Below are 25,247 nucleotides of genomic sequence, written 5' to 3' on the forward strand. Positions count from 1 at the left end.
GAAGCAGCATGCCGACACGTACTGCTTGGTTCCTTATTTTGGATGTATTAATATTTTCACACTTTTTAATGGATTATAAGAGTTTAGCAAGGTTATGCTTAATCTGTATAATTTCCGCAGCAGGAAAAGTCCTATCCTATGCTAATTATAGCCTAAATCATTGTACAGTACGTACTTACATATATGCGTCATCAAAAAAACTATTTCAGCTTTGGGGCTATTAAGTAGTAACAATACCGTCATACTGTTTGAAATCTATGAAAAAGTTTGAATTGACTTGAACACAATGAAACTTCTTCGAATAGGTAAAATAATACTGGTGTTTATGACAGAGGCGGCCAAAGCAGGTAACGTTGGATAAAGGCTGCCCTCCATCCATGGCGAATGTGTTTTCTCCCCAGTAGATGAGAAGTGCTGGACCCTGCTGTCCCTGGATGAAAGAGCCTGGTTAGGGCTAGTTTGCGTGCTCATTTCAATGGGTACAAAGAAGTAGGCCACTGCCAGTTTTTTTTTTTCTTCTGATTTTACATGCATGCTATCTGAAGTTGATAATATAATAGATAACGATAATAATAGAAATCTGTAATGATATTCTCTTCCCTTGGTGGCAGAGATCTTGCCCTCTCCTGGATCTCTTCATACCTCTCCAACCACACTTTTAGTGTCTCCCACTTCCACACAACCTCTTCATCCCGCCATCTCTCTATTGGTGTCCCTCAAGGCTCAGTCCTGGGACCCTTACTCTTCTCCATCTATACATCTCAAAGTCCCATGGCTTCCAGTACCATGTATATGCTGAGGACACTCAGGTCTACCTCTGTGGCCCAGATGTCACATCTCTACTGTCCAGAATCCCGGAGTGTCTATCGGCCATATACTCCTTCACCTCTCACTTCCTAAAGCTCAATATGACCAAAACTGAACTAATCATCTTTCCACCATCTCACCTATGTTCCCTACCTGATCTATTAAAATAAACAACAACACAATCTCCCAAGTACCTGATGTCTGCTGCCTCGGAGTGACCTTTGACTCTGCCTTGTCCTTCATACCATACATCAAATCCCTTGCCACCTCAATTTTCAATCTACAAAAATTCTACTGCATGCCCTCAATCTCCCACCTCGATTACTGCAACATCCTCCTCTGTGGCCTCCTTGTTAACACTCTTGCACCTCTCCAGTCTATCCTTAACTTTGCTGCCTGACTGATTCACCTTACTCTTCAATGCCACCCCACTTCTCCCCTCTGTAAATCCTTCTATCGGCTCCAAATCCTCCGCCGTATCCAATTCAAACTACTAACACTGACCTACAAAGATGTCCAATCGGTCTTCTCCATATATCTCCGAACTAATCTCCCGATACACTCCAACACGTAATCTCCGGTGCTCCCAAGATCTCCTTCTCTCCTCCTCACTCACTCGCTCCTCAGACTTCTCATCTTGAATTCACTGCCTCAGCACATCAGATTATCTGCTACATTTGCAAGCTTCAAACGGAACCTTAAAACTCATCTGTTCAGAAATGCCTATAGTCTCCAATGATCCCCCCCCGCCGGAGCTGCCGCCTCACCACCACTGGAGCTGCCGTCTCACCACCACCCCACCTACTGTTTCCTCCCCATTATCCTATAGAATGTAAGCCCGCAAGGGTAGGGTCCTCTGTTCTCTGTACTAGTCTGTCTATTGTAACTGGTTTATGTATTTTTTATGTAAACACTACTCATGCACAGCACCATGGTGCTCAATAAATAATAATAATACTAATAATAATAATCCCCGATTCTTGTGTTTTGCTGCATCTTGCCCTTTATTTGATGACTTTTTGGTGCAGATTTGAAGCAGTGTGTTTTGTTAATGCTTCTGTTTTTAGTACAGAAAATCTTTGATTCTGCATTTAAAAATTCAACTGCATTTTTACATGATTTTTTTTAGGTTTCCCATAGAAGCCTATACAAAAAAAAAACCGCACTGGAAAAAGCAGCTCAACAGGGTCTTTAAACATATGGTGGTCAGGAGTTTTCATTAAAAACAAACACATCCACTTTGCTTGAACACTGAAAAGCAGCAGATTTTCTACACAAAAAATGCAGCTGAAGAAACACAGTATTTATCGTATGTGAGAACATAGTCATATGTATCATCTTTGCTAGTCAGGTTTTACGACACACCAGCCACATGCCCCCTAGGCTGTGTCCACACAGTGAGTGTTTATCAAGTTTTTGTGTGTTTTTGAGTGCAGTTTTGTTTTTTTTCAAAAATGTTTATTGAAAAAGAGAAAATATCATACAAAATCAAGTATAAGTAACTCTGTAACAAAGTGGCATATTTTCAGTTTGTGCATGAATACTTCCACATATCGGGGAAATAAAGATTGAGTGCAGTTTTAACACAAATGAAAAACCTGAGGTAAAGTGCGCATGTTGAGGTTTATTCCTTGCAGATTTGGGGAAGAAAATAATCTGCAGAATGTCAATTCTTTCAGAGTTTTTACCTGCATTTTTCACCAATGAAAAACGCATGCCAAAAAACTGTTAAAAAAAAAAAAAGGCACAATTATGCATTTTTGCACAGCATTTTTCCTGCCAAGAAATGCAGAAATGGTGCAGAAATGGTGCAGAAATTGCTGCAGCCAAATACTCAACATGTGCACATACCCTTAAACAGAATCTGTCACCCGGTTTTTGCCACCTAATCTGAGAGCAGCATAACTTAAGGGCAGAGATACGGATTCCAGCGAAGTGTTACTTACTGGGCTGCTTACTGTAGTTTTCCTAAAATCACTGTTTAATCAGCAGTAGATTATCATTAGATGACTACTTGGCGTGCTGCCAGGTAGTCCAGCATATTGATGAGCTCTGCATAATTGCTAGATCTGCAGCAGAGAAAACATTGCCAGCAAACAGCTAAGTGATACATCGGTGGAATCAGGGTCTCTGTTTTTACATTATGCTGCTCTCAGATGGAAGAGCAAAAGCCTGGTGACAAACTCCCTTTAAAGGTTATCTGTCAGCAGGATTTCCAGCCCACAATATTTCTATGTGCATGTAGCACTTTCAAAGACAAGTCCAGCAATACCTTTACCTGACCAGTCTGTTACTCCATCACTGAGAAATCAGCATTTAAATTGATATGCAAATAACTCTATGGTAGATCTGAAGCCTCTGTCACTCCAGCTCTATTCCTCACCCAGGGCAGCCTCCACTTGCTTGACTAACAGCCTCCATGCTGTGTGACTTCAGGCAAAGGCGTTATCAGTCAAACGGAAGGAGGCTGCGCTGGTTGGGGAATAGAGCTGGAGTGACAGTCTTCAGATCTGTAATAGATTTTCAGCTCCATTTTCATATCATTTGAAACTCTGATTTCTCAGTAACTAAGGAATAGACTGCTCTTGGACATGTAAAGGTATTGCTGGACTTGTCTTTGTAAGTGTTTTGTGCTCAAATCGTTTGGAGTATGAAATCCTGATGACAGATTGCCTTTAATAATCCTTTACTGGCAACCATAATATTCAATACTACTTACTGTATGAGATCAGTCAAATTTCAAGGACTTACTTGGGAATGATTACTAGAAGTTTCCATTTTTTCTTGAGATCGGTCTCTCGCCAGTTTTGCAGCTTCTTTAACTTCCTGAAATTTGTCTGCAAACTACAAAAGAAAACAAAAAAAATTAACTTAAAAAAATCAACCCTTAACATTCTAACCCTGCATATTAAGGAACATTATTCTGGCGGATAAAAAGTTATTTGAGATTGCCTTGTAATTTGGGGAATAAAAATGGTGTGTATGCTATGTCCTTTCACAAACTCTGCATAATTTATCATGGTTATCATGGAATAATCTGTTCCCCACCAGGACATTGAATATTGCCACCAGCCAAACATCATCCATGTACTCTCTAATCCCCAAGTCACACACTTGTATGCCTGGCAGGTTGTCTTTTACCTGCACTGATTTACTGCGCTTTTTTTGTGTAAATCTAAAGCAATAGTAAGAATTGTTTGTATTATCACTCCCCTTGTCAATAGTATTTGTCATCTTTGTTGTGTTGTGGAGTTAAGGGGTGCTTCACACACAGCGAGATCGCTACTGAGATCGCTGCTGAGTCACGGTTTTTGTGACCTCATTAGCGATCTCGCTGTGTGTGACACTGAGCAGCGATCTGGCCCCTGCTGTGAGATCGCTGCTCGTTACACACAGCCCTGGTTCATTTTTTTATTGTTGCTCTCCCGCTGATAAGCACACATCGCTGTGTGTGACAGCGAGAGAGCAACAATCCTGAATGTGCAGGGAGCAGGAGCCGGCGTCTGACAGCCTGCGGTAAGCTGTAACCAAGGTCAACATCGGGTAACCAAGGTGGTTACCCGATATTTACCTTCGTTACCAGCCTCCGCAGCTCTCACGCTGCCAGTGCCAGCTCCTGCTCCCTGCACATGCTAAGCTAAGTGGTGTGCGCTGGTAAACTAAGGTAAACATCGGGTAACCATACCCGATGTTTACCTTAGTTACCAGTGTCCACAGCTTCCAGTCGCCGGCTCCGTGCAAGCGCAGCGTCGCTTGCACGTCGCTGCTGGCTGGGGGCTGGTCACTGGTGAGATCTGCCTGTTTGACAGCTCACCAGCGACCATGTAGCGACGCAGCAGCGATCCTGACCAGGTCAGATCGCTGGTGGGATCGCTGCTGCGTTGCTAAAGTGTGATGGTACCCTAAGGGCGGCTTTGCACGTTGCAACATCGCACATGCGATGTCGGTGGGGTCAAATCGAAAGTGACGCACTTCCGGCGTCACTTTCGAGATCGTAGTGTGTAAATGCTAGATGATACGATTAACGAGCGCAAAAGCGTCGTTATCGTATCATCGTTGCAGGCTCCGACTTTTTCATAATTATGCTGCAGTGACAGGTACGATGTAGTTCCTCGCTCCTGCGGCTGCACACATCGCTGTGTATAACGCCGCAGGAGCGAGGAACATCAGCTTACCTGCCACCGGCGGCTATGCGGAAGGAAGGAGATGGGGGGGGTGTTTACATCCTGCTCATCTCCGCCCCTCCGGCGCTATTGGCCGCCTGCCGTGTGACGTCGCTATGACGCCGCACGACCCGCCCCCTTAGGAAGGAGGCGGGTCGCCAGCCAGAGCGACGGTCGCAGGACAGGTGAGTGCATGTGAAGCTGGCATGGCGATAATTTTCGCTATGCCAGCTATCACAAGATATCGTACCTGTGACGGGGGCGGATACTATAGCGTGCGACATCGCAGAATCGGCTTGCGATGTCGCAACGTGCAAAGCCCGCCTAAGGCCCAGGCACACACAACGACTTACCAGCGATCCCGAAAACGATGCGACCTGATAGAGATCGCAGGTAAGTTGCTGGGAGGTCGCAGGTGAGATGTCACACAGTCAGATCTTACCAACGATGCAGGAACAATACAGGTCGCAGTAGCAACCTGTATAACGATCCCAGCAATCACTGTGACCCTGTCACACAGTGTCAAACACAGCGATGTGTCCTGCCCAGCAGGACATCCATCGCCTTTGAAGAAAATGGCCTGGACCATTCTGCAATGACTAGAGATCTCACAGCAGGGGCCTGATTGCTGGTAGATGTCACACATAACATGATCGCTAACGGGATCGCTACTGCGTCACAGAAACCGTGACTCAGCTGCGATCTCGCTAGCGATCTTATGTGTGACGGTACCTTTAGGTTTTACTTTGTCCATGGGGTAACACTCAGTTCTCAATGCATTAATACATTTCAGGGAGGAATAACACAGGAACAGAATTTACACTTTAGAATTATAACAAAATATGCTGTAGTACTGAATTTCTTAGGAGAATTCAAGTACAGTGGAACCTTGCATTACGAGCATAATTTGTTCCAGGAGTGTGCTCTTAAAAAAAGTTACTCTTATATCAAAGCGATTTTTCCCATAGGAAATAATTGAAATGCAGACAATTTGTTCCACAACCCAAAAATATTTACTGCATATATACAAACTTATTACAGTAATACAAACTAATGTACTGTATGCATATAAATTACAGTACTAAAACAAAATACTGTACAGTACATTAAAAAAACATATGAAACAAATTAAACTGCGAATTAGCTTACAATAGAATTGTTAGTGTGTGGTAGATACTATAGAGAAAAAAATGACGTATAATTATGACAACCTTTAATCTAGTACAGTACACAAAAAAAACAACCACACCCCAAATCTATTCTCCCCAAAATAAGGGCAGAACTAAGTCAAATGTGGGGTAGGAATACTGCCCAGGCAATTAGATTACCGTACAAGCAATGTGCTGCACTGGTTAGCAGAAAGTACAATACTGTACACGCAAATGCAAATTGATAAGATAGGCTAGTATATACTGTACAATGGTATACAGTACATATGTACAGAAAGTTACCTCCAGAGCCGGTCAGAGCATGGTGAAAGGACAGAACCGGAAGTGTACACAGTTAGTTTTTGCTCTTATTGCAAAGCATTGTGCTCTTACACCAAGTTACAAATTTTTAAAAAGCTTTGCTCTTCTTGAAAAACGCTCTCAAACAAAGTTACTCTTAATCCAAGGTTCCACTGTATTTACTGTCAAAACATAAGCCCCTCAAAAAGAATCTGTAACTAGACTTTCCCCCCTCCAAACTATTTATATGTGCATGTAGCTCTCTAGTCCAGTCCAGCAATAAATTTTCATGGTCCATACATTCCTCAATTACTGAAAAAAATCACCGTTTTATTGGTACGGAAAGGAGTGTGTAGATTGTAAGCCTCTGTCACTCCAGCTCTACTTCCCACCTAGCGTTGCCTCCTGCAGCTTGACTGAAAGCCTCAATATTGTGAGACTTCAGACAAAGGAGCCATCAGTCAAGAAGGAGGCACCGGCGCTGAGTAGAAAATAGAGCTGGAGTGACAGATGCTTCAAATCTACACACTCATTCGCATACCAATAAAATGCTGATTTCTCAGTAACTGAAGAACATACAGACCACGAAAAGGTATCGCTGGACTTGACTTTGAGAGAGCTATGTGCATATATAAATAGTTGAGTTGGTGAAATTTTGCTGACAAATCTCCTTTAATGCATGCAAACATTTCAAACAAACTCCATTGGTACACAGGCAACCCACTCAGATTCATTATTTTTTTTTTTCCTCACCAAAATTAAACATGAAATGGAATATTTAATGGGATGCTATGGGCAAGATTTTGGTGTTGCTTTAAAAAAAATGTCATGTAAGGGCATGTCTTATAGATACCATCGTAACGGCATAGTTTTTGAAGCAGAAGACCCTTCAGAAAAATGCTGTTTTTTTTCCTGAAGCTTCGACTTTGTCGATTTTGCAGCGTTTTTATTAATCTTATTTTTATAAAACAGTGCTGGTTTCAAAGCAGACGCCTCCTGAAGAATGGTCAGGTCACTTTCTTAGCTGCTTCACGGCTTTGGAAGCCTGAAACAGTTAAAGAAGTTAAAAAAGATTAAACATACGTATAGGAGTTCATTTTTACATTACTGTGCATAGGTTCATTATTTTTAAATTTTAATTGAGCGCTTTTTAAAGGCTAGCTTCAAACGGAATCCACCTTACAATGATGATGTGTGCACATACCCTTAGGAAAATATAAAGATGTTAAATATCATTGCTCTATGATCATATTCTATTGCTATAAACCTGGTTAAAAGCAGGAGTCACCAAAGATGCTGTCATGACTGTTTATTTTTTCTTTTTTCAACTTATTACGGTATGATACAATATACACTTATATGGAAAAAATGACATCCTCGAAAAATTCTTATTCATTCATATTTAGAATAGGATTTCTATATCCATTCCTATGAGGTTTTAGGACCCATTGGGTACTCCTATGAAAACCTATTCCTGTTCACGTCCTTGGCTGATTAGTCCTGTGCTTGTGTGTCCAGAAGAGCTTTCCATAAGAGGAAATAATAAAAGTTCTTATTGGAGCTTTAAAAATCGTTAAGAATTGTAACAAAGTACACTATTATAGAACATTAGTACTAAATTGTAAAACTAATTGTTACTACACAGATTAACATTTACGGTATTTTCTGAACTGATATGGCTTGTTAAAGTAATCTTTAAAAGGAATCTGGATTTGCAGTCTAAACTATATCAGCCTGCTGCTAATTAACATTGGACTTGTCTAATAGCCACAAAATTGTTAATTTAATTAAAAAATGTGTAAATCCTGTAATTAGGTCTGTTGGTTGTACTTTTCTTTCCCAAATGAGAATAATTTCTTGGAGTCCTTTCAGGTAATTAATGGGGAAATAGTACAGGTGCTGCTGAGAAACAGAACTTGTGGGTGTATTGGCTACTAGTTGTTAAACAGACACAGCCTGATCTGACACTTATTGATTGACTCCAATCCGTACTGTACAAAAGGATGATCAGCAGGAGCCAGGAAACATTTAATAAACCTGGCATTTCAACTTTAAAGCAACTAAATGGGCTTTAAGGTTTAAGTAACAATATGAAGAAATTTCTATTTGTCATTTTTAATTAAAAAGAAATGGATTTGCAGCATTTAGGCTCTGCCTATAGGGGCTGTCCCACTACATGATCATTGGCCTCCCAAGTAATCACAATAATAGGCGTCTTAAATTCCCCCAAAGTAAATGGAGTAGTACTATTCATTCAAAGCAACATCTCTGTACACTGTGAATCTGATGGAGATCACCGTTCTAACAATTCCACAGAAGTGCATAGTACTGTGCTCATACATGTGCGCTACTACGGTATTGCCTTAAAGGGAATATTCCTTATAAGCTGCGGCCACCACCAGTGGGCGCTTATATACAGCATTCTAGAATACTATATATAAAAGAGCACAGGCCACTCTGTATAACGTAAATGCCCCCCACTTATAATACTCACCTAGGGGATGGGTCCACTCCAATGGGTGTCGCTGCTTCCTCTCGTCTAGTATTCTGGAATGCTTTATATAACAGCTCAGTGGTGGTGGCCGCAGCTTATAGGGGTCAAATCTGGTGACAAGTTCTCTTTAATACAGGAAACATTGGAACCGCCATCTTCAGAATTGTGCCAGTTGTTAACTAGAGATGACTAAACCTTTGGACGTTAGGTTCGCCAGGTACAGTCAAACCTTTAAAATGTTCAGTTTGTGAGCCTGACTTGATCCAAACCTCAATGGAAGTCTCTAATTGGGCAGTTCGTGGTTACACAGACATGCTGTCAGCTATAAGCAAAATAGTTCCAGGGGAGGGTGGGCAGGGTTTTTGGATCACACTGATTTTACCCCAAGTGCGAACCGTTCAAACACTGCAAGCGGATCGCACTGGGCTGAGCATCACTCATACCCAAGTACAGTGTTGCTCGCTTGAGTGGTTTGAACTTGTAAGTCACTTGAACATCAAACCCAAACTTTTTTTGGAAGTCTGTCTCCACACCTGAAAGCCGAACATCGAATCTCAGGTTCACTCATCTCTATTGTTAACCCAGTTAGGGTAGGGTCACACAACAGTTTTCTCCACATCCAAGAAAATTGGTTATATTATGCGGATCATGGTTTGATAAAAACTTGATGATCTGAGTGGGATACATTTTTCCTGGAGGTGGAGAAGAAAAAACATAAATAAATGTCTCCACCTCATTCAGTCCGTTAATGAAAATCAGACCACACTCAGATGTTCTCCACAGACCCATAGACTTGCATTGGCAGTTTTGATCGGATACTCTGATCTAAACTGGACGCATCACAGTTTTCTTCCTCAGCCCACTCTGTCCAAGAAAAAACAATCGAACATGTGCGCAGTCCCATAGAATAAGGTTGGTGTAAGTGCTATAGATGAAAACCACAGCTAGTATTCGACGGATTTAAACGGTTGTGTGCCGAAAACCGAAAGGCTATGTGCGCACTCCATTTTTTTGCCGCGTTTTTGGGTGCAGTTTTGGCCTCAAAACTGCATGAATTTCCTTCCCCAGCAAAGTCTATGAGATTTTATTTTGGCTGTCCGCACACTGCAGTTTTTTTCTTTGCTGCGCTTTTGTGGTGACCACAAAAGATGCAGCATGTTAATTCTTTTTGTATTTTTCACTGCGTTTTTCACCCATTTAATGCATAGGACAAAAATGCAGCAAAAAAAAATTATCAAAACACGCACAAAAATGCGCAAAAACGCATGCTTTTTTATGCGTTTTTCCTGTGGGTGCGATTTAGTGCGTTTTTTTGGGGCCAAAAACGCTGCATCTGTGTGGTCAGAAAAAAACGCAGCATGTGCACATACTTTCCTCTAGTCCCATTTCTTGCATTTTAGGTACCAACCATGTGTGTGGCACTAGCAAATGCCTGTGAAAAGTCAAGACTGACAACATACCCAGCATTAACGTGGTCCAGTGTGTAACTGACTTCTTTATAAAAGCTTATCAGATTGGTTTGACAGGACCGATCCCATATTGATGTTGGGCGATGAGGTTGTTCTTAAGATACTCCAAGATAGCATCTCTTAGGAAACTGTAAAATAGTGAGTTTATGGAGATTGATTCATAAACTGGGTTACATATATTCATAAATATATGTATATTTCGCCATCCCCTTTAAGAGTGTCTTTGTGAGCTGGAAATACTGACCAAGAGTCTGACATGGTAAAACCAAAGCCATCTGCTATTGTTCATCAAAGCTGTCAGCATACTGCTATATTCTGTTTGGAATTTTGGGCTAAGAACTGAAATAGCTTTGAGAATGCTCTTTTTGTTACACTAAGGTCAGAGTTCAGCGAGCTTCAAAGGAGTTATATATGTTTTACATTCTATGTAAGTGGTCTAGTTACAAGTCTCTACTGCGCAAGTCATTTATTTTCGCGGGCAAAACGAACCACGTGACATGATGTAATGCCAAACTAAAATAAGGTTAGTTGCTTCTTGTAATACCATGTAAAGAGATAAGGACAATCAGGAGGAGGGGTTTAGGTTATAAAAGAAGCCCACACTTCAAAGGGAGAGGCAGAAGGAGGGAGGAGAAAGACGGATTCATCAAGCCCGACCAGACCATCCAGAGAGAGACGGCTTACTACATCACAGCTATGTAAGGCAAATGAACTGTTATTTTTTCTGTCTATCCATCTATTAACTCAAGCCAAGACAGTTACTTTTCTCTAATGACTGTAACTTCACCTCTTATCTGAATAAATCCATAATATGTTTTGCACCTATTCTCGCTCCAGTCATTATATACTGGCTCTGCATTTGTCGCCTAAACCCAGTTTTTAACAGAAACCCTCAAGGATTTTACCTACAGTAGAAGTTAAATTTACCGGCCTATAATTTCGAGGCTCAGATTTAGTGCCCTTTTTGATTATTGGCACCACATTTGCCATGTGCCAGACTTGTGTTACATACCCTATTGTTATGGAATCCTTGAATATTAGACGTCATGGTCTGTTAATCATGGTACTTAACTCTTGCAGTTTTAGGGGCGTGTATGCCATCTGGGCCTGGAGATGCGTCTACTTTAGAGATTTTGAGGTGGCACTGTACTACTTGCTGGTTAAGCAGGTGACATTTAATGGTGAATTTATGGTATCCCTGATCATGTCATCTAACTTAAACAAAGGACCGGCACTCCAAATCTTCTGCAATTTATGAGAATTTATTCATTCCATATAAGCATACAGACGTAAATTACGCGTTTCGGCTAATAATGAGCCTTTTTCAAGGCGTTTGGAGAAGATTTGGAGTACTGGTCCTTTGTTCAAGTTATATTGTGGATGTCTTCCTTGGACACATGCGCCGTCTGGAACACTTGGTTTCTGATCATGTCATCTGTGATGGGATTATCTTGTGTAAATACTGTAAAGAAAAAGGAGTTTAGCAGATTGGACTTTCTCTCCCAATCTTGCACAATTTCTCCCAGATTATTTTGAGGAGGCCAACACTATCATTTTTTAGTTTATTTACTTTATTTTGCAATTAGCTTCTCGTCCGTCTTTCCTGCCTTTTCTTCCATACACAATTTATTTTTATCTATTTAATGCCTTCTCACTTAATTCTGTAAACAATATATAGGTCATCTACTGTAAAGTAAATGCCCGTTCATGGCTCTGACCAAACTGTCAGGCAAGGTTGACACCCTTTAATTAAAAAGCAAGTAAATAAAAAAATATGCAGATTCAAAAATAAAAAAACCAAGACTGAGCTGCCTTTGGTCACCACTGGGGGGCAGTTTTTTTTTTTTTAACTATTTTTTTTTTATTAAAGTTTAGTAATAACAGACAAGTGCGTTTTACAAATGCATCCAAATAGTACATTAATCATAATGAGCATACAAAGCAGATATAAAAATTATAATCCGTGAACTATAACAATAACAAAGGTGACACACAATAAAGACGTACAATGACAAGACTGGAAGGGTGGGTTGATGGGGGAGATGGTGGGGAAAAAGGTGTGGGAAAATTTGGAAGATAAATGTAAGTTCAGTAAACCTTAACCCTATAGGTCCTCATCAGCGGCAAAGTAATCCCAGGGCGCCCAAACCACCAAGAAACGGTCAGCTGAGGCATTTAGTAGTGCGGTAAAGTGTTCCATCCTCCTGACATCTAGTATTCTACTCTTGAGGTTCTGGAGGGACGGAGCCCTCGTCTGTCTCGAACAACGTGCAATCAGGCACCGGGCCACTGTAAGGATGTGAAGCAGTAACTTGAAGGCCAATTCATTTTGGTAATCATGACAAAACCTACTATGATCATTTGTGGACACACCCTTAAGCCAACACTGTGGGCAGAAAGAGGGGCTATTAACAATAAGAAGCCATATGCAAAACATTTCTATAGCTGCAGCACAGATCAGCCACTTTTGACTTTCAGGATCAGCTTTTTAGCAGCCGCACCTGGGACGCCCTACATACAAGATACATGCAATACTAGCCTTAAAGGGGTATTCCCACCTCCAAGATCCGATCCCAGAATGTAGTACGTATAATACAATATTAGCAAATACCTCCAATTAGAAACGTAGTATAGGTCTCCTGATTCCCTATGTCACTTATCTCATGTTCAAGGTATTGCAGGACCTTAGCTATCCATGGTTATGACCACTGGCAACTAGCTGACTGTATGTGTAGTCGTAACCATGGATACCAAAGGTCCTGGAATTCCCTACACATGAGGTAAGCAACATATTTAATCAGAAGAACTACAGTGCCTACAAGTAGTATTCAACCCCCTGCACATTTAGCAGGTTTACACATTCGGAATTAACTTGGCATTGTGACATTTGGACTGTAGACCAGCCTGGAAGTGTGAAATGCACTGCAGCAAAAAAGAATGTTATTTCTTTTTTTTTTTAAATTGTGAAAAGTTTATTCAGAGGGTCATTTATTATTCAACCCCTCAAACCACCAGAATTCTGTTTGGTTCTCCTAAAGTATTAAGAAGTATTTCAGGCACAAAGAACAATGAGCTTCACATGTTTGGATTAATTATCTCTTTTTCCAGCCTTTTCTGACTAATTAAGACCCTCCCCAAACTTGTGAACAGCACTCATACTTGGTCAACATGGGAAAGACAAAGGAGCATTCCAAGGCCATCAGAGACAAGATCGTGGAGGGTCACAAGGCTGGCAAGGGGTACAAAACCCTTTCCAAGGAGTTGGGCCTACCTGTCTCCACTGTTGGGAGCATCATCCAGAAGTGGAAGGCTTATGGAACTACTGTTAGCCTTCCACGGCCTGGACAGCCTTTGAAAGTTTCCACCTGTGCCGAGGCCAGGCTTGTCCGAAGAGTCAAGGCTAACCCAAGGACAACAAGGAAGGAGCTCCGGGAAGATCTCATGGCAGTTGGGACATTGGTTTCAGTCAATACCATAAGTAACGTACTCCACCGCAATGGTCTCCGTTCCAGACGAGCCCGTAAGGTACCTTTACTTTCAAAGCGTCATGTCAAGGCTCGTCTACAGTTTGCTCATGATCACTTGGAGGACTCTGAGACAGACTGGTTCAAGGTTCTCTGGTCTGATGAGACCAAGATCGAGATCTTTGGTGCCAACCACACACGTGACGTTTGGAGACTGGATGGCACTGCATACGACCCCAAGAATACCATCCCTACAGTCAAGCATGGTGGTGGCAGCATCATGCTGTGGGGCTGTTTCTCAGCCAAGGGGCCTGGCCATCTGGTCCGCATCCATGGGAAGATGGATAGCACGGCCTACCTGGAGATTTTGGCCAAGAACCTCCGCTCCTCCATCAAGGATCTAGAGATGGGTCGTCATTTCATCTTCCAACAAGACAACGACCCAAAGCACACAGCCAAGAAAACCAAGGCCTGGTTCAAGAGGGAAAAAATCAAGGTGTTGCAGTGGCCTAGTCAGTCTCCTGACCTTAACCCAATTGAAAACTTGTGGAAGGAGCTCAAGATTAATGTCCACATGAGACACCCAAAGAACCTAGATAACTTGGAGAAGATCTGCATGGAGGAGTGGGCCAAGATAACTCCAGAGACCTGTGCCGGCCTGATCAGGTCTTATAAAAGACGATTATTAGCTGTAATTGCAAACAAGGGTTATTCCACAAAATATTAAACATAGGGGTTGAATAATAATTGACCCACACTTTTATGTTGAAAATTTATTAAAATTTAACTGAGCAACATAACTTGTTGGTTTGTAAGATTTATGCATGTTAATAAATCCTGCTCTTGTTTGAAGTTTGCAGGCTCTAACTTATGTGCATCTTATCAAACCTGCTAAATCTGCAGGGGGTTGAATAGTACTTGTAGGCACTGTAAATGACATTTCTAATTGGAGGCAACTTATATTATTACACCTACTATATATTAGGATCTTAGAGATGGGAATAACCCTTTAAAGGGAACCTGTCAGGTGCAATATGCACCCAGAACCACGAGGAGTTCTGGGTGCATATTGCTAATCCCTGCCTAACTGTCCTTGTATCTAGTAGCATACATAGAGATCTTTAGAAGAATTACTTCTAAAGATATTGTATGATATGCTAATGAGCGCAGGGACTAGTCCCAAGGGTGTTATTTCCTGTGCTCATTCCACCCTCTTAGCATGGTAGCATGCCTACAGAGGCAAGCGAACATGCTATTTAATACAGCATCATCAGCGATGACACACGTACCTGTGTCAGCTATCACCGCTGATCAGAGGTCCCGTCAAAACCAGTCATTTGCACTAGACTTCTCTAAAGTCGGGATGTGTACAAACTACTTCATACTGCGCATGACCGGAAGTGCCAGGACGTCTGATCAGCTGTGACAGCGGACACAGTTCATGTATCACTGCTGATAATGCTGTATTGAATAGCATGTTAGCATGCCCCTGTGAACGTGCGACCATGCTAAGAGGGCAGAATGAGCGCAGGAATGAACGCCCTTGTGGCTAGTCCATGTGCTCATTAGCATATCACGCAAGATCTTTAGAATTGCCTATCTCTTTACGTTTGCTGCTAGATACAGGAAAGTAAAGGTACCGTCACACATAAAGAGATCGCGAGCGAGATCGCAGCTGAGTCACGGTTTCCGTGACACAGTAGTGATCCCGTTAGCGATCTTGTTATGTGTGACACCTACCAGCGATCAGGCCCCTACTGTGAGATCTCTAGTCGTTGCAGAATGGTCCAGGCCATTTTCTTTAAAGGCGATGTCCGGCTGGGCAGGACGCATCGCTGTGTTTGACACTGTGTGACAGGGTCACAGTGACTGCTGAGATCGTTATACAGGTTGCTACTGCGACCTGTATTGTTCCTGCATCGTTGGTAAGATCTGACTGTGTGACATCTCACCGGCGACCTCCCAGCGACTTACCTGCGATCTTTATCCGGTCGCATCGTTTTCGGGATCGCTGGTAAGTCGGTGTGTGACTGGGCCTTTAGGCAGGGATTAGCAATATGCACCCAGAACGGTTTGTGGTTCTGGTTGCATATTGCACCTGACAGGTTCCCTTTAAACTTGCTTTAGAGATTAGATACCCGTCAGCCGAACTACGGCTATCTCACCTGACTCCCCTAAACATGGAAACCATCAGCTCATGCATTCTTGTGTATTCTATGTGAGAGCCACTGATCCCAACCACCAATAATCGGCCAGGGAACAGTCAGGGAAGCCCCCATAGCCATTAGATGGTTGGACAATTTCTTCCCAAAGTATATGGATGAGTTCTATATTCTGATGGTAAGTCAGGGTGGTTTATTATATAAGCAGTTCGATGGCAGCAAACTCCAGGATTGTGTAAGCCCATACTCCAATGAGATGAGTTGGAGAATAGCTTCAGGAGGCTCTCATAGACTAGTAAAAAGTTTAGATTAGAGTCAAGCCAAACCTTTGAATAAAAGAATCCAACACAAAATGTTGTGAGCTATTGTATGAGCTAAAATGATATATATGTGAATTCACTAGCTTAGGCAAACACTTCAGGTCCTATGAATACTAACTAGGATAGGTGACGTTCAAAATTTCTATGGTGGTTATATCAAGAAAAAGAAAAAACAATGGCTACACAGCGTGCGGCTGACATTTTATAAGGCCATGTATAAGGCTGAGCTGGAGCCTGGAGCACTACAAAAGCCATACAAACACGGCGTGTGATGTCAGCACAGGCTGCAGCAAAGACGTGCTCAAGACAAACAATTAAGTTATTTTTAGGGATTCGGAGCAGTAGGTTTGGTAGTCTTAAACCATCATTAGTTTTCAGTGATGCAATGGTTGCTATGGTAATAAAACAGACCGTTTAACCCCTGCCATGCTCAATATTTCCTGCAATTAAAAACAACTTGTAATCACTTCATCTGACAGTGTGTTGTGAATGAGCACGATCCGCACAGTTTGTGGCACCATCAATTTTAAGCTAAAATTTAGCGTATATACTTCCTCCGGCAACTGACACAATGTGACAAACAATAGAGGATTATTATACCACTGCATAGTACACAAGCGTGTATGGTTTCTCCAGAAGAAAATAAAACTTGGGAAGAATGGATGTAAAGTGTGATCCAGGGGGTACTTAGCTGCACTAGTAATAGCCCTTTAAGTCTAAAGAGGAATTTATCATCGTGCCGCCGGCAGCATTCATACCTGAAAACAAGCACAAGAACGACACTTATGTATTCATCCACAGCTCTGCAAAGACTTAAGGAGTAACGTCTCCTAGAAGCTGCAATATTAAGGAACGATATACGAAATGTGGGTCAGACACTTACAGTATACGACAAGTTATGAGTACAGCGGATCGGTTATAATCCGTATCGGCTTGCCGCAGAAGTCCGGATCCGATATCTGCGTCCATGTAAATCAAAGGGGATCCGGGACGAGAGCGAGAGCGCGAGAGAGCACGAGAGAGCGCAAGAGAGCGCGAGAGAGCGCGCGCGAGAGAGAGCGCGCGAGAGAGAGCGCGCGAGAGAAAGAGCGCGAGAGGGAGAGCGCGAGAGGGAGAGCGCGCGAGAGAGAGAGAGAGAGCGAGAGAGCGCGCGCGAGAGAGAGAGAGAGAGAGAGAGAGAGAGCGCGCGAGAGAGAGAGAGAGAGAGCGAGAGAGCGCGCGCGAGAGAGAGAGAGCGAGAGAGCGCGCGCGAGAGAGCGAGAGAGAGAGAGCGCGCGAGAGAGAGAGAGCGAGAGAGCGCGCGCGAGAGAGAGAGAGAGAGAGAGAGAGAGAGAGAGAGCGCAGAGAGAGAGAGAGAGCGAGAGAGCGCGCGCGAGAGAGCGCGAGAGAGAGCGAGAGAGCGAGAGAGCGCGCGCGAGAGAGCGAGAGAGAGAGCGCGAGAGAGAGAGAGAGAGAGCGAGAGAGCGCGCGCGAGAGAGAGAGAGGGAGAGAGAGAGGGAGAGAGAGAGGGAGAGAGCGCGCGCGCGCGCGCGCGAGCGAGAGAGCGCGAGAGAGAGCGCGAGAGAGAGCGCGAGAGAGAGAGAGAGCGCGCGCGCGCGGAGAGAGAGAGAGAGAGCGCGAGAGAAGAAGAGCGCGCGCGAGAGAGAGAGCGCGAGAGAGAGAGCGCGCGAGAGAGCGCGCGAGAGAGCGAGAGCGCGAGAGAGCGCGCGAGAGAGAGCGCGCGAGAGAGAGCGCGCGAGAGAGAGCGCACGAGAGAGAGCGCACGAGAGAGAGCGCACGAGAGAGAGCGCACGAGAGAGAGCGCGCGAGAGAGCGCGCGAGAGAGCGCGCGAGAGAGAGCGCGAGAGAGAGCGCGAGAGAGAGCGCGAGAGAGAGCGCGCGAGAGAGCGCGCGAGAGAGCGCGAGAGAGAGCGCGAGAGAGAGCGCGAGAGAGAGCGCGAGAGAGAGAGCGCGAGAGAGAGAGCGCGAGAGAGAGAGCGCGAGAGAGAGAGCGCGAGAGAGAGAGCGCGAGAGAGAGAGCGCGAGAGAGAGAGCGCGAGAGAGAGAGCGCGAGAGAGAGAGCGCGAGAGAGAGAGCGCGAGAGAGAGAGCGCGAGAGAGAGAGCGCGAGAGAGAGAGCGCGAGAGAGAGAGCGCGAGAGAGAACTTAAGTACCCAAGTATGATGGAAATCAATGGGGGATTCGAGAATTTTCCAGAAAATTTCCCGGAAAATGCTAGAGTCCCCCGTTGATTTCTATTATACTTGAGTCATACCCATCCAAGCATCCAGCATCTCTTAACAAGTATCTAGCACCCGAGCATGGTAGAGCTCACTCATCACTAATGTTAGTGTTGGTATATGGGTCAGACTGGTCCATGGGAGAACCGGAGGATCCTCTGGGGGACCCAGGCACTGGCACCTGCTGGTAAGGCCGCCAATGCCCTTACTGATTGGGCTCAGTGAAGAGGGGGGCCCAGCAAGGGTACTTAATTTGCTTTATTAAGCCCTGGCTGGGCACCTCTTCACAGCCACACTACCACATGGCTAATTTGCATGCGATGTGGTTACGGGTGTGTCGTGGGTGAGAGACAGTCATACGGTTTCTGTCAATAGAAGGTCACAGCGTTTGGCGGCACAAAATACTCCCTAACTTTCTATTGTTTCTGCTGTTAGCATTCATTGTATTACGTAGCTTTCATGATTGGTTTTCATCTCATCCCCTTTTGGACCCAGTGGAACCCTATTTCCATCCAGCTGCTGATATCAGTATCTCCATGTACTTAAATACGCCCATCTTCCCTGGACTTGTGCTGGTGATATTATTCAGTTCATTCTAGCTTTAGTTGCAAGCAGGTGGCTTCTGTGGCAATCTGTGGTATCATTACTGAAACGTTGCTGAGCTTATAACTGAGTCATCTGTGGATAAGTAGTTCATGCATTTTCCTCCTGTCTGTCCTCCTCGTGTCTTCTCTAGTGTTTAGTGGGGTTGACAAAGAGCTCATCTCACCTGTTCCCTATTTAGGGTCAAGCACTAGAGATTCCTAGGGTCAGGTATCCGGCTCAGCGAATAGGTGTAGAATCTATCTAGGGTGGTTAGTGAACAGCGGTAGGTTTGGTCAGGGGTTCACCATCTACCCCTTCTCTAGACACAGGGTTTCCCTTTCCTTCCCTTTCACTTGGTACTTCCCCGTACCTAACATGACAGATGCGCTTTGCATGCAAATTATCCATGTTCTGGGTAAGTGAAGCAGAGCAGGGTGCAGGGCGCATCATCCCGTGGCCCAGCGTGCAGCAGCATGATGAGGTCATCAAGCTGCGACCTCATCAAACTGCTGAAGGCAACGCAGAGCCGCGGAGATAATGAGGAGATGCAGGGAAGGTGAGTGCGCCATTAGCTGAAGACAGGACTGGGAGACTCAGTGGTGTAGCATCAATGGCTGTACACTACGCGGCCGCTATGGGTCGTGAGAGTCGGGGGGCCCGGTGTCCGCGCTAACACTGGCCCCTCCACCCAGCATCTCACTTTCAATTGTATGGGTGGGCATCTCAGACGCCCATACAATTGAAAGCAATGATGAGAGAGGGAGCGGAGCTTTAGTTTATAGTATGTAGATAATTTATGACATTCTGTCTTTAATACATATTATGATTAGGAGTCATCTATTTTCCTTTTGTATTTCTCAGCAGAGCACAAACTACAGTTCTGTTAGTAAAAGGTAGTCTCACAGAGCAAAGAAAAATTACAATAAAGAAGCCTTAATTGGCCCAAAAACATGACATTTATGGTGTTCTCAGTTGGGTACAAGCTAGACACAATGACTTTCTTATGACCCAAATGTAGAACTCACGTGGTACACAGTTTAGAATCCAGTTATTTTTTGGAAACTGGATTCAAAAAGGGGGTGAAAGATTTGGAAATAAGACGTGTAAAGTCACCTATTTTAAAGGGTTTTTTTTTTTTTTTTTTTTTAAGTTTTCTTTATATTTTTTATCTCCAACGGAGGACACAGCAGACAAACATACATCTTATTATTGCTCTGATGCAACAAGAAATGGCAGGGTTTGAACATGCATCAGATGAGCCCATTGCTAATGCAGATTAAGGTGTTTTTTTTTTGTTTTTTTTAAAGAAGGATCTAGATACCAAGAGGCTAGTTGATTCTACACTGGAAATGCTGAAGTTACATAACATGAAGTAATAAAAGCAGAATTACTCTCTTCTCTCCTATTGGTATAGGAGGTAGAAATGAAGTTATTCAATCACTGTAGCGTGTAGAACAGCAAAGGGTAAGATAGCCAAATGTGCATGTAGGCGGCAGATCTTTCCTAATGCAACATAAGAAACCTATAACGACCGCGGAGTGCATACAAGCCCGGATGGAGGCTCTCCTGCTATCAAATAAGTTTGGCATAGTGAAGATAAAGCTTACACCTGAGCTGACACTGATGGAGCCATAGGAGAAGCTTGCAGAGATAGAGCCAATAAAGAAGCAGCAAACAGGCCTACAGTTGAAAGTATTGTACCAATGCAGACCAGGACTTCAGTGACACCTGTCACTCCTGATGTTCTTAAATCCCTACAGGAACAAGCGGTTCAACAAGGAACGGAGTATGAGACGCTGGGAGCCAGCTGACTAAGGAAAGTCTGTGGATAAAGGGCGGTAAACTTTCTCTGCCATGAGCGCTCTACTCAGAGATGGCCCATGTAACCCATGGACTAACACATTTGACAAAGACCATATTAGGTGTGTGCTTTGATGGACAAAGTATGGGTGGCACTAGGGTTCAGCACTCAGATGACCAGACACACGGAGTCTTATAAGACGTATGCCTAATGCAATGTATGAAAAACTGTAAAGGCCTTGCAGAAACACCCCATATCCGCTCTACTACTCCAGAGATTGCAGATTAATCACATACATCTACCATGAGTAGGTTTATGTAAGTTTGTGCATGTTGTGTAAATTTCTTTTCAGGACTGATCTGAAGCATATCCAGTGCAGAAAATTACATTATTGCTGAAAAACTCACGATTGATGTGGTAGGTTAAAATTGGATCCTTGAAGTGGTAAAAGTGCATATTTTATAGCAGAAGTGATTATGGATATCTTACAGTATTTGTCAATTAGCAGCTTTCACACTCCTTACCATACACAGAGCAGTGGGAAGGTGGAAAGGCTAAATGGAACATTTAAATGTAACAATCCAGAAGGTAAAAGGTGGAGACTGGCAAGTCATGGACCGAATGCTTGCTTTTTTTTTTTTTTTTTAATAAATAGGTCTCAATAGAAGATATTTTTTGGTTTAGCACCTAGAAAAGAATTAGATTTCCCACAGATAGCTCAGATACACCATAATAGCCTGATCAACGATGTAGAAGCCTTAAATAATTGACTAAATAGTGTGATATACAGGTGTATTCTTCAATTCCAGATCCTAAATCAGTGTGAGCTGCACATGATCTCATATTCAAATGATTTTTATGAGGTTTTGTAGTTAAATCTTGAACTCATGCGTTAGACAATTTAAGGACATATAGATAGTAATATCAAGGTTAAGAAAATTCACATATTTTGACCCCCTAGTTTGTTAGTGTTGATACAGCAAGCAGTATATTTTGTTGGTCAAATCCATTGCTTACGAGTTAACTTTTTGTAACAAATAACTAAATAACAAATAAAATTAACAACTTCCTGACATGGATTCCGTAGACAGTCCAGCAAATTTGTGAGATAAAAAAAATATTATTCTAGTGAGTTTTAGATCAAGGAGATATCAAAAGACTAGTGCTTCAAGCCTGAAATTATTAGCGTGCTTGAATTTCTCGGATATAGTTAGTGTTTCCTTAACATCAGTTGGGTTGTATAGTTTGTCGGTGATTGGGCTCTAGCCATGGGTCCCATTTGGTGAGGTAGTTGGTTTGAGTATTATTTTTTATGGCATAAAAATACTCTAAAGTTTTATGTAGAGTTAGTTTCTCCTTAGCTTCTTGAATATTAGGAGCAGTCTCACTTTTCCATTTGGATGCAATGTGATTAGTGGAAACTAGTAGAATATATTATTATGGGCCTAAAATGTTTCGGTATCGCTTCAATGTTTAAGAGAAGAATAACTAATTCTGGAGTCAGAGTTACATCTAGCTGAGTAATGGACCTTATAAGCGATTGAATGTCTCTCCAGAATTTCTTAATTTTTGGACACGACAAAAATATGTGTGAGTTATGTTGCCTGAATTTCCACAGTTCCTCCAGCATTTGTTAGTTAGAGGTATCTAGGTTAATTAAATGCAATTTATGGGGTGTGTAATACCAGCGGGTTATCATCTTATAATTGGTTTCTATAAGAGCAACGCAAGGTATATTTTTGCAGACTGTGGCCAATGACTTTTGAAATCTTTCTTCAAATTGATTTTCTGGGATTTTTAACATAAATTTTCCACTTTTCCAAGTGTTTTACGTTAAGATTTGTGTCTTCATTATAGATTTGGTAGATATATTTGGTTCTCCAAGTGTTTTGATTATTTGGATTCTTTAAGAGAGCTGTGATGTTACTTGGAAGGTGCAGGGGGGTGCTAGGTTTCATGAATATTTTTTATATTATCTTCCAAGTTTTCTTATTTGACTTTGTTCGTTTGAATTCTTTTGCTAATCCTGGTAAGGTTTCAGCTCATCGTTATCGAGTATGTCTGAGATTAGGCATATTCCCTTAGATTTCCAGTGGTTGAGCTTTAATCTTGGAGTGCAGAAAGCGTTTCGATTTTCATCCAAACTATTGATTCGGTGCTGTGTATTTTTCTAGATTGGGCCCCGAATTTCCTCCATGTTATTATGGAGTTCCTGGTGATTGCCTCCTTAGGTAGTCGCTTTTTTAAAGCAGCACATGATCTTAAGCCAGGAGACTGGGTGATCCTATAAAGCAGCGTTTCTCAACTCCAGTCCTCAAGACCCACCAACAGATCATGTTTTCAGGTTTTCCTCTATCAGGTTTTCAGGCTTTCATTAATGTTGCACAGGTGATGGAATTATTCCTTGTCTAATATTGTGGAAAACCTAAAAACATGATCTGTTGATGGGTCTTGAGGACTGGAGGTGAGAAACACTGCTATAAAGACAAGCCCGAAAGAGCCATGAGCCAAGATTAGAAGAGCCAAGCTCCATCTTCTCCTAACCACAGCAATTTTGATGACACTTGAGGGAAAATCCAACAGGATACACAGCAGCTGCAGTAAAGTTTCATTGTACCAGCAGAAAGAGGGTCTCAACACACCATAGTGCTGGACTATCTCATATAGGACCTTATGGGAAAATTCCAGGATGGGTCTGATATATGGGTAATAGCCAAAATAAGGGAGTGATGGTTACAGGAACATGATACAAACAAGGGCTCATGGTGGGACAAACATTCTCTGTCCTGAACCATCCAATTAGTTCAAGGATTTAAGTGGGTGACGTTCAGGGATAAAAACACACCTATATGTAACTGTAATTGTCTTATTTATTGGTATATGCAGCCGTCAAAGTCGACAGGAATGAGTCTGGATCTATATTATCTTAAAATTGCTGTTAAGAGAAGGCATCCTTCATATATGAGAGACCTGGAGGAGTTGCAAAAGAACAGTGGTTGTAGTCCAAAATTACAATTGAGAGGTGTAAGCAGCTTGTTAATAGTCATAGGAATCGATTGATTGCAGTTATTTATTCCAAAGAGTGTGCAACCAAATATTAAGTTGAGAGTGCACAAATTATTGTCCGGCCCATTTTTGTAGTTGTGTGTGAAATTATATCCAATTTGCCTTTTTTGCCCTATTTGTGTTGTTCCAATACACACAAAAGGAAAAAAAGTCTTAGATCTTAGAATTCAGCTCATGAGAAATGGGAGAAAAAATAAATTGTACATATGCACAAATATATATATATAGTGATGTTATTACTTACTCAGCTTGCTGTTTGAGGCAGCACACAGGAACACTTTCCATTTAAAAGTCCAGCCAGTTTAATAAAACACGCATAAACCGCACTCCTGGTAATATAACATCAGCACTCATCTGGCTACAAAGGAACATTAGGGACACCACTAGGAATTTCAGGGCCCCATACTGGCATAAATTTGGGGTCCCCTTGAGGCTCTGCACAGCCTCCACCCCTCAAACCTTCCACAGTCTAACACTTCATTTTAGGATCGGTTATTCTGAGCAAATTTGTAGGTGTCTCAAGACCTAGATCTCTACCGACTTGCTCAGAATGAAAAGGCCTAAAAAAAATTTAAAAAAAATTCTCCCAAGCTTTTACTAAGGCTATTTTCAGATAGTGTTTGAGCCTACACTTAGTGGCTTTGTTGGGTTTTGTGTCCAAAGCAAAACAGGATTCGGGAGAATGTACTGACGGGTTCATTCGCAGCAATGGTGCAGAGTCACAGTGTGGTGTCAGATATAATTTTCAGCCATATAACTGTAGCAATAGCTGTGGGTGGGCCCCTTCAGGTCCGGGGTAGCTACAATACTGTGCAGTAGTGTGGTGAGGTTGCAGAGTGACGATCTCATCACACTGCTGCACGCAGAGCCCTGCTCTGCCCCACTGACCCTGCCTCCAGCACACATGGCTAACTTGCATGCAATGCAAATTACCAATGTGTAGTGGCAGAAGGGACACTGCCGAGACCCTTTTCTGCAGCTGTGACTGGGGCCTGGTGAAGAGGGGGGTCCCACAGGCCCAGGCTTAATACAGCTGAGTAATTATCCCAGGCCGGGCCCCCCCTCTTCACCAGGCCCTGTACACCAGTCACGGTTTAATGCCCTGATGGTGGCCCTGAGGAACATAACACAGTTTTACAGTGCGTTTAACTTGCGGTACACCTGCACAGGTTCGGATACAACTTCTCTGCAGCAGTATCCCAGTGGAGCTGCCTGAGCCTCCACTAACTGACCTCTGTTCCAGTATACAC

The 25,247-nt window shown here is 42.9% G+C and overlaps 1 protein-coding gene across 1 annotated transcript in view; it reads right to left on the bottom strand.

Annotated features, from left to right (window-relative positions):
- The window catches only part of HOMER2 (homer scaffold protein 2), a 321,735-nt gene that overhangs the window by 93,796 nt on the left and 202,692 nt on the right, over window positions 1-25,247 (bottom strand). The window contains exon 4 of the mRNA XM_075345844.1: window positions 3,559-3,651. Coding sequence (XP_075201959.1) covers window positions 3,559-3,651 — 93 coding nt within the window. The remainder of the gene's footprint in view (window positions 1-3,558; window positions 3,652-25,247) is intronic.

Source organism: Anomaloglossus baeobatrachus, chromosome 4 (genome assembly GCF_048569485.1).
Source record: "Anomaloglossus baeobatrachus isolate aAnoBae1 chromosome 4, aAnoBae1.hap1, whole genome shotgun sequence".
NCBI classification, from domain to species: domain Eukaryota; kingdom Metazoa; phylum Chordata; class Amphibia; order Anura; family Aromobatidae; genus Anomaloglossus; species Anomaloglossus baeobatrachus.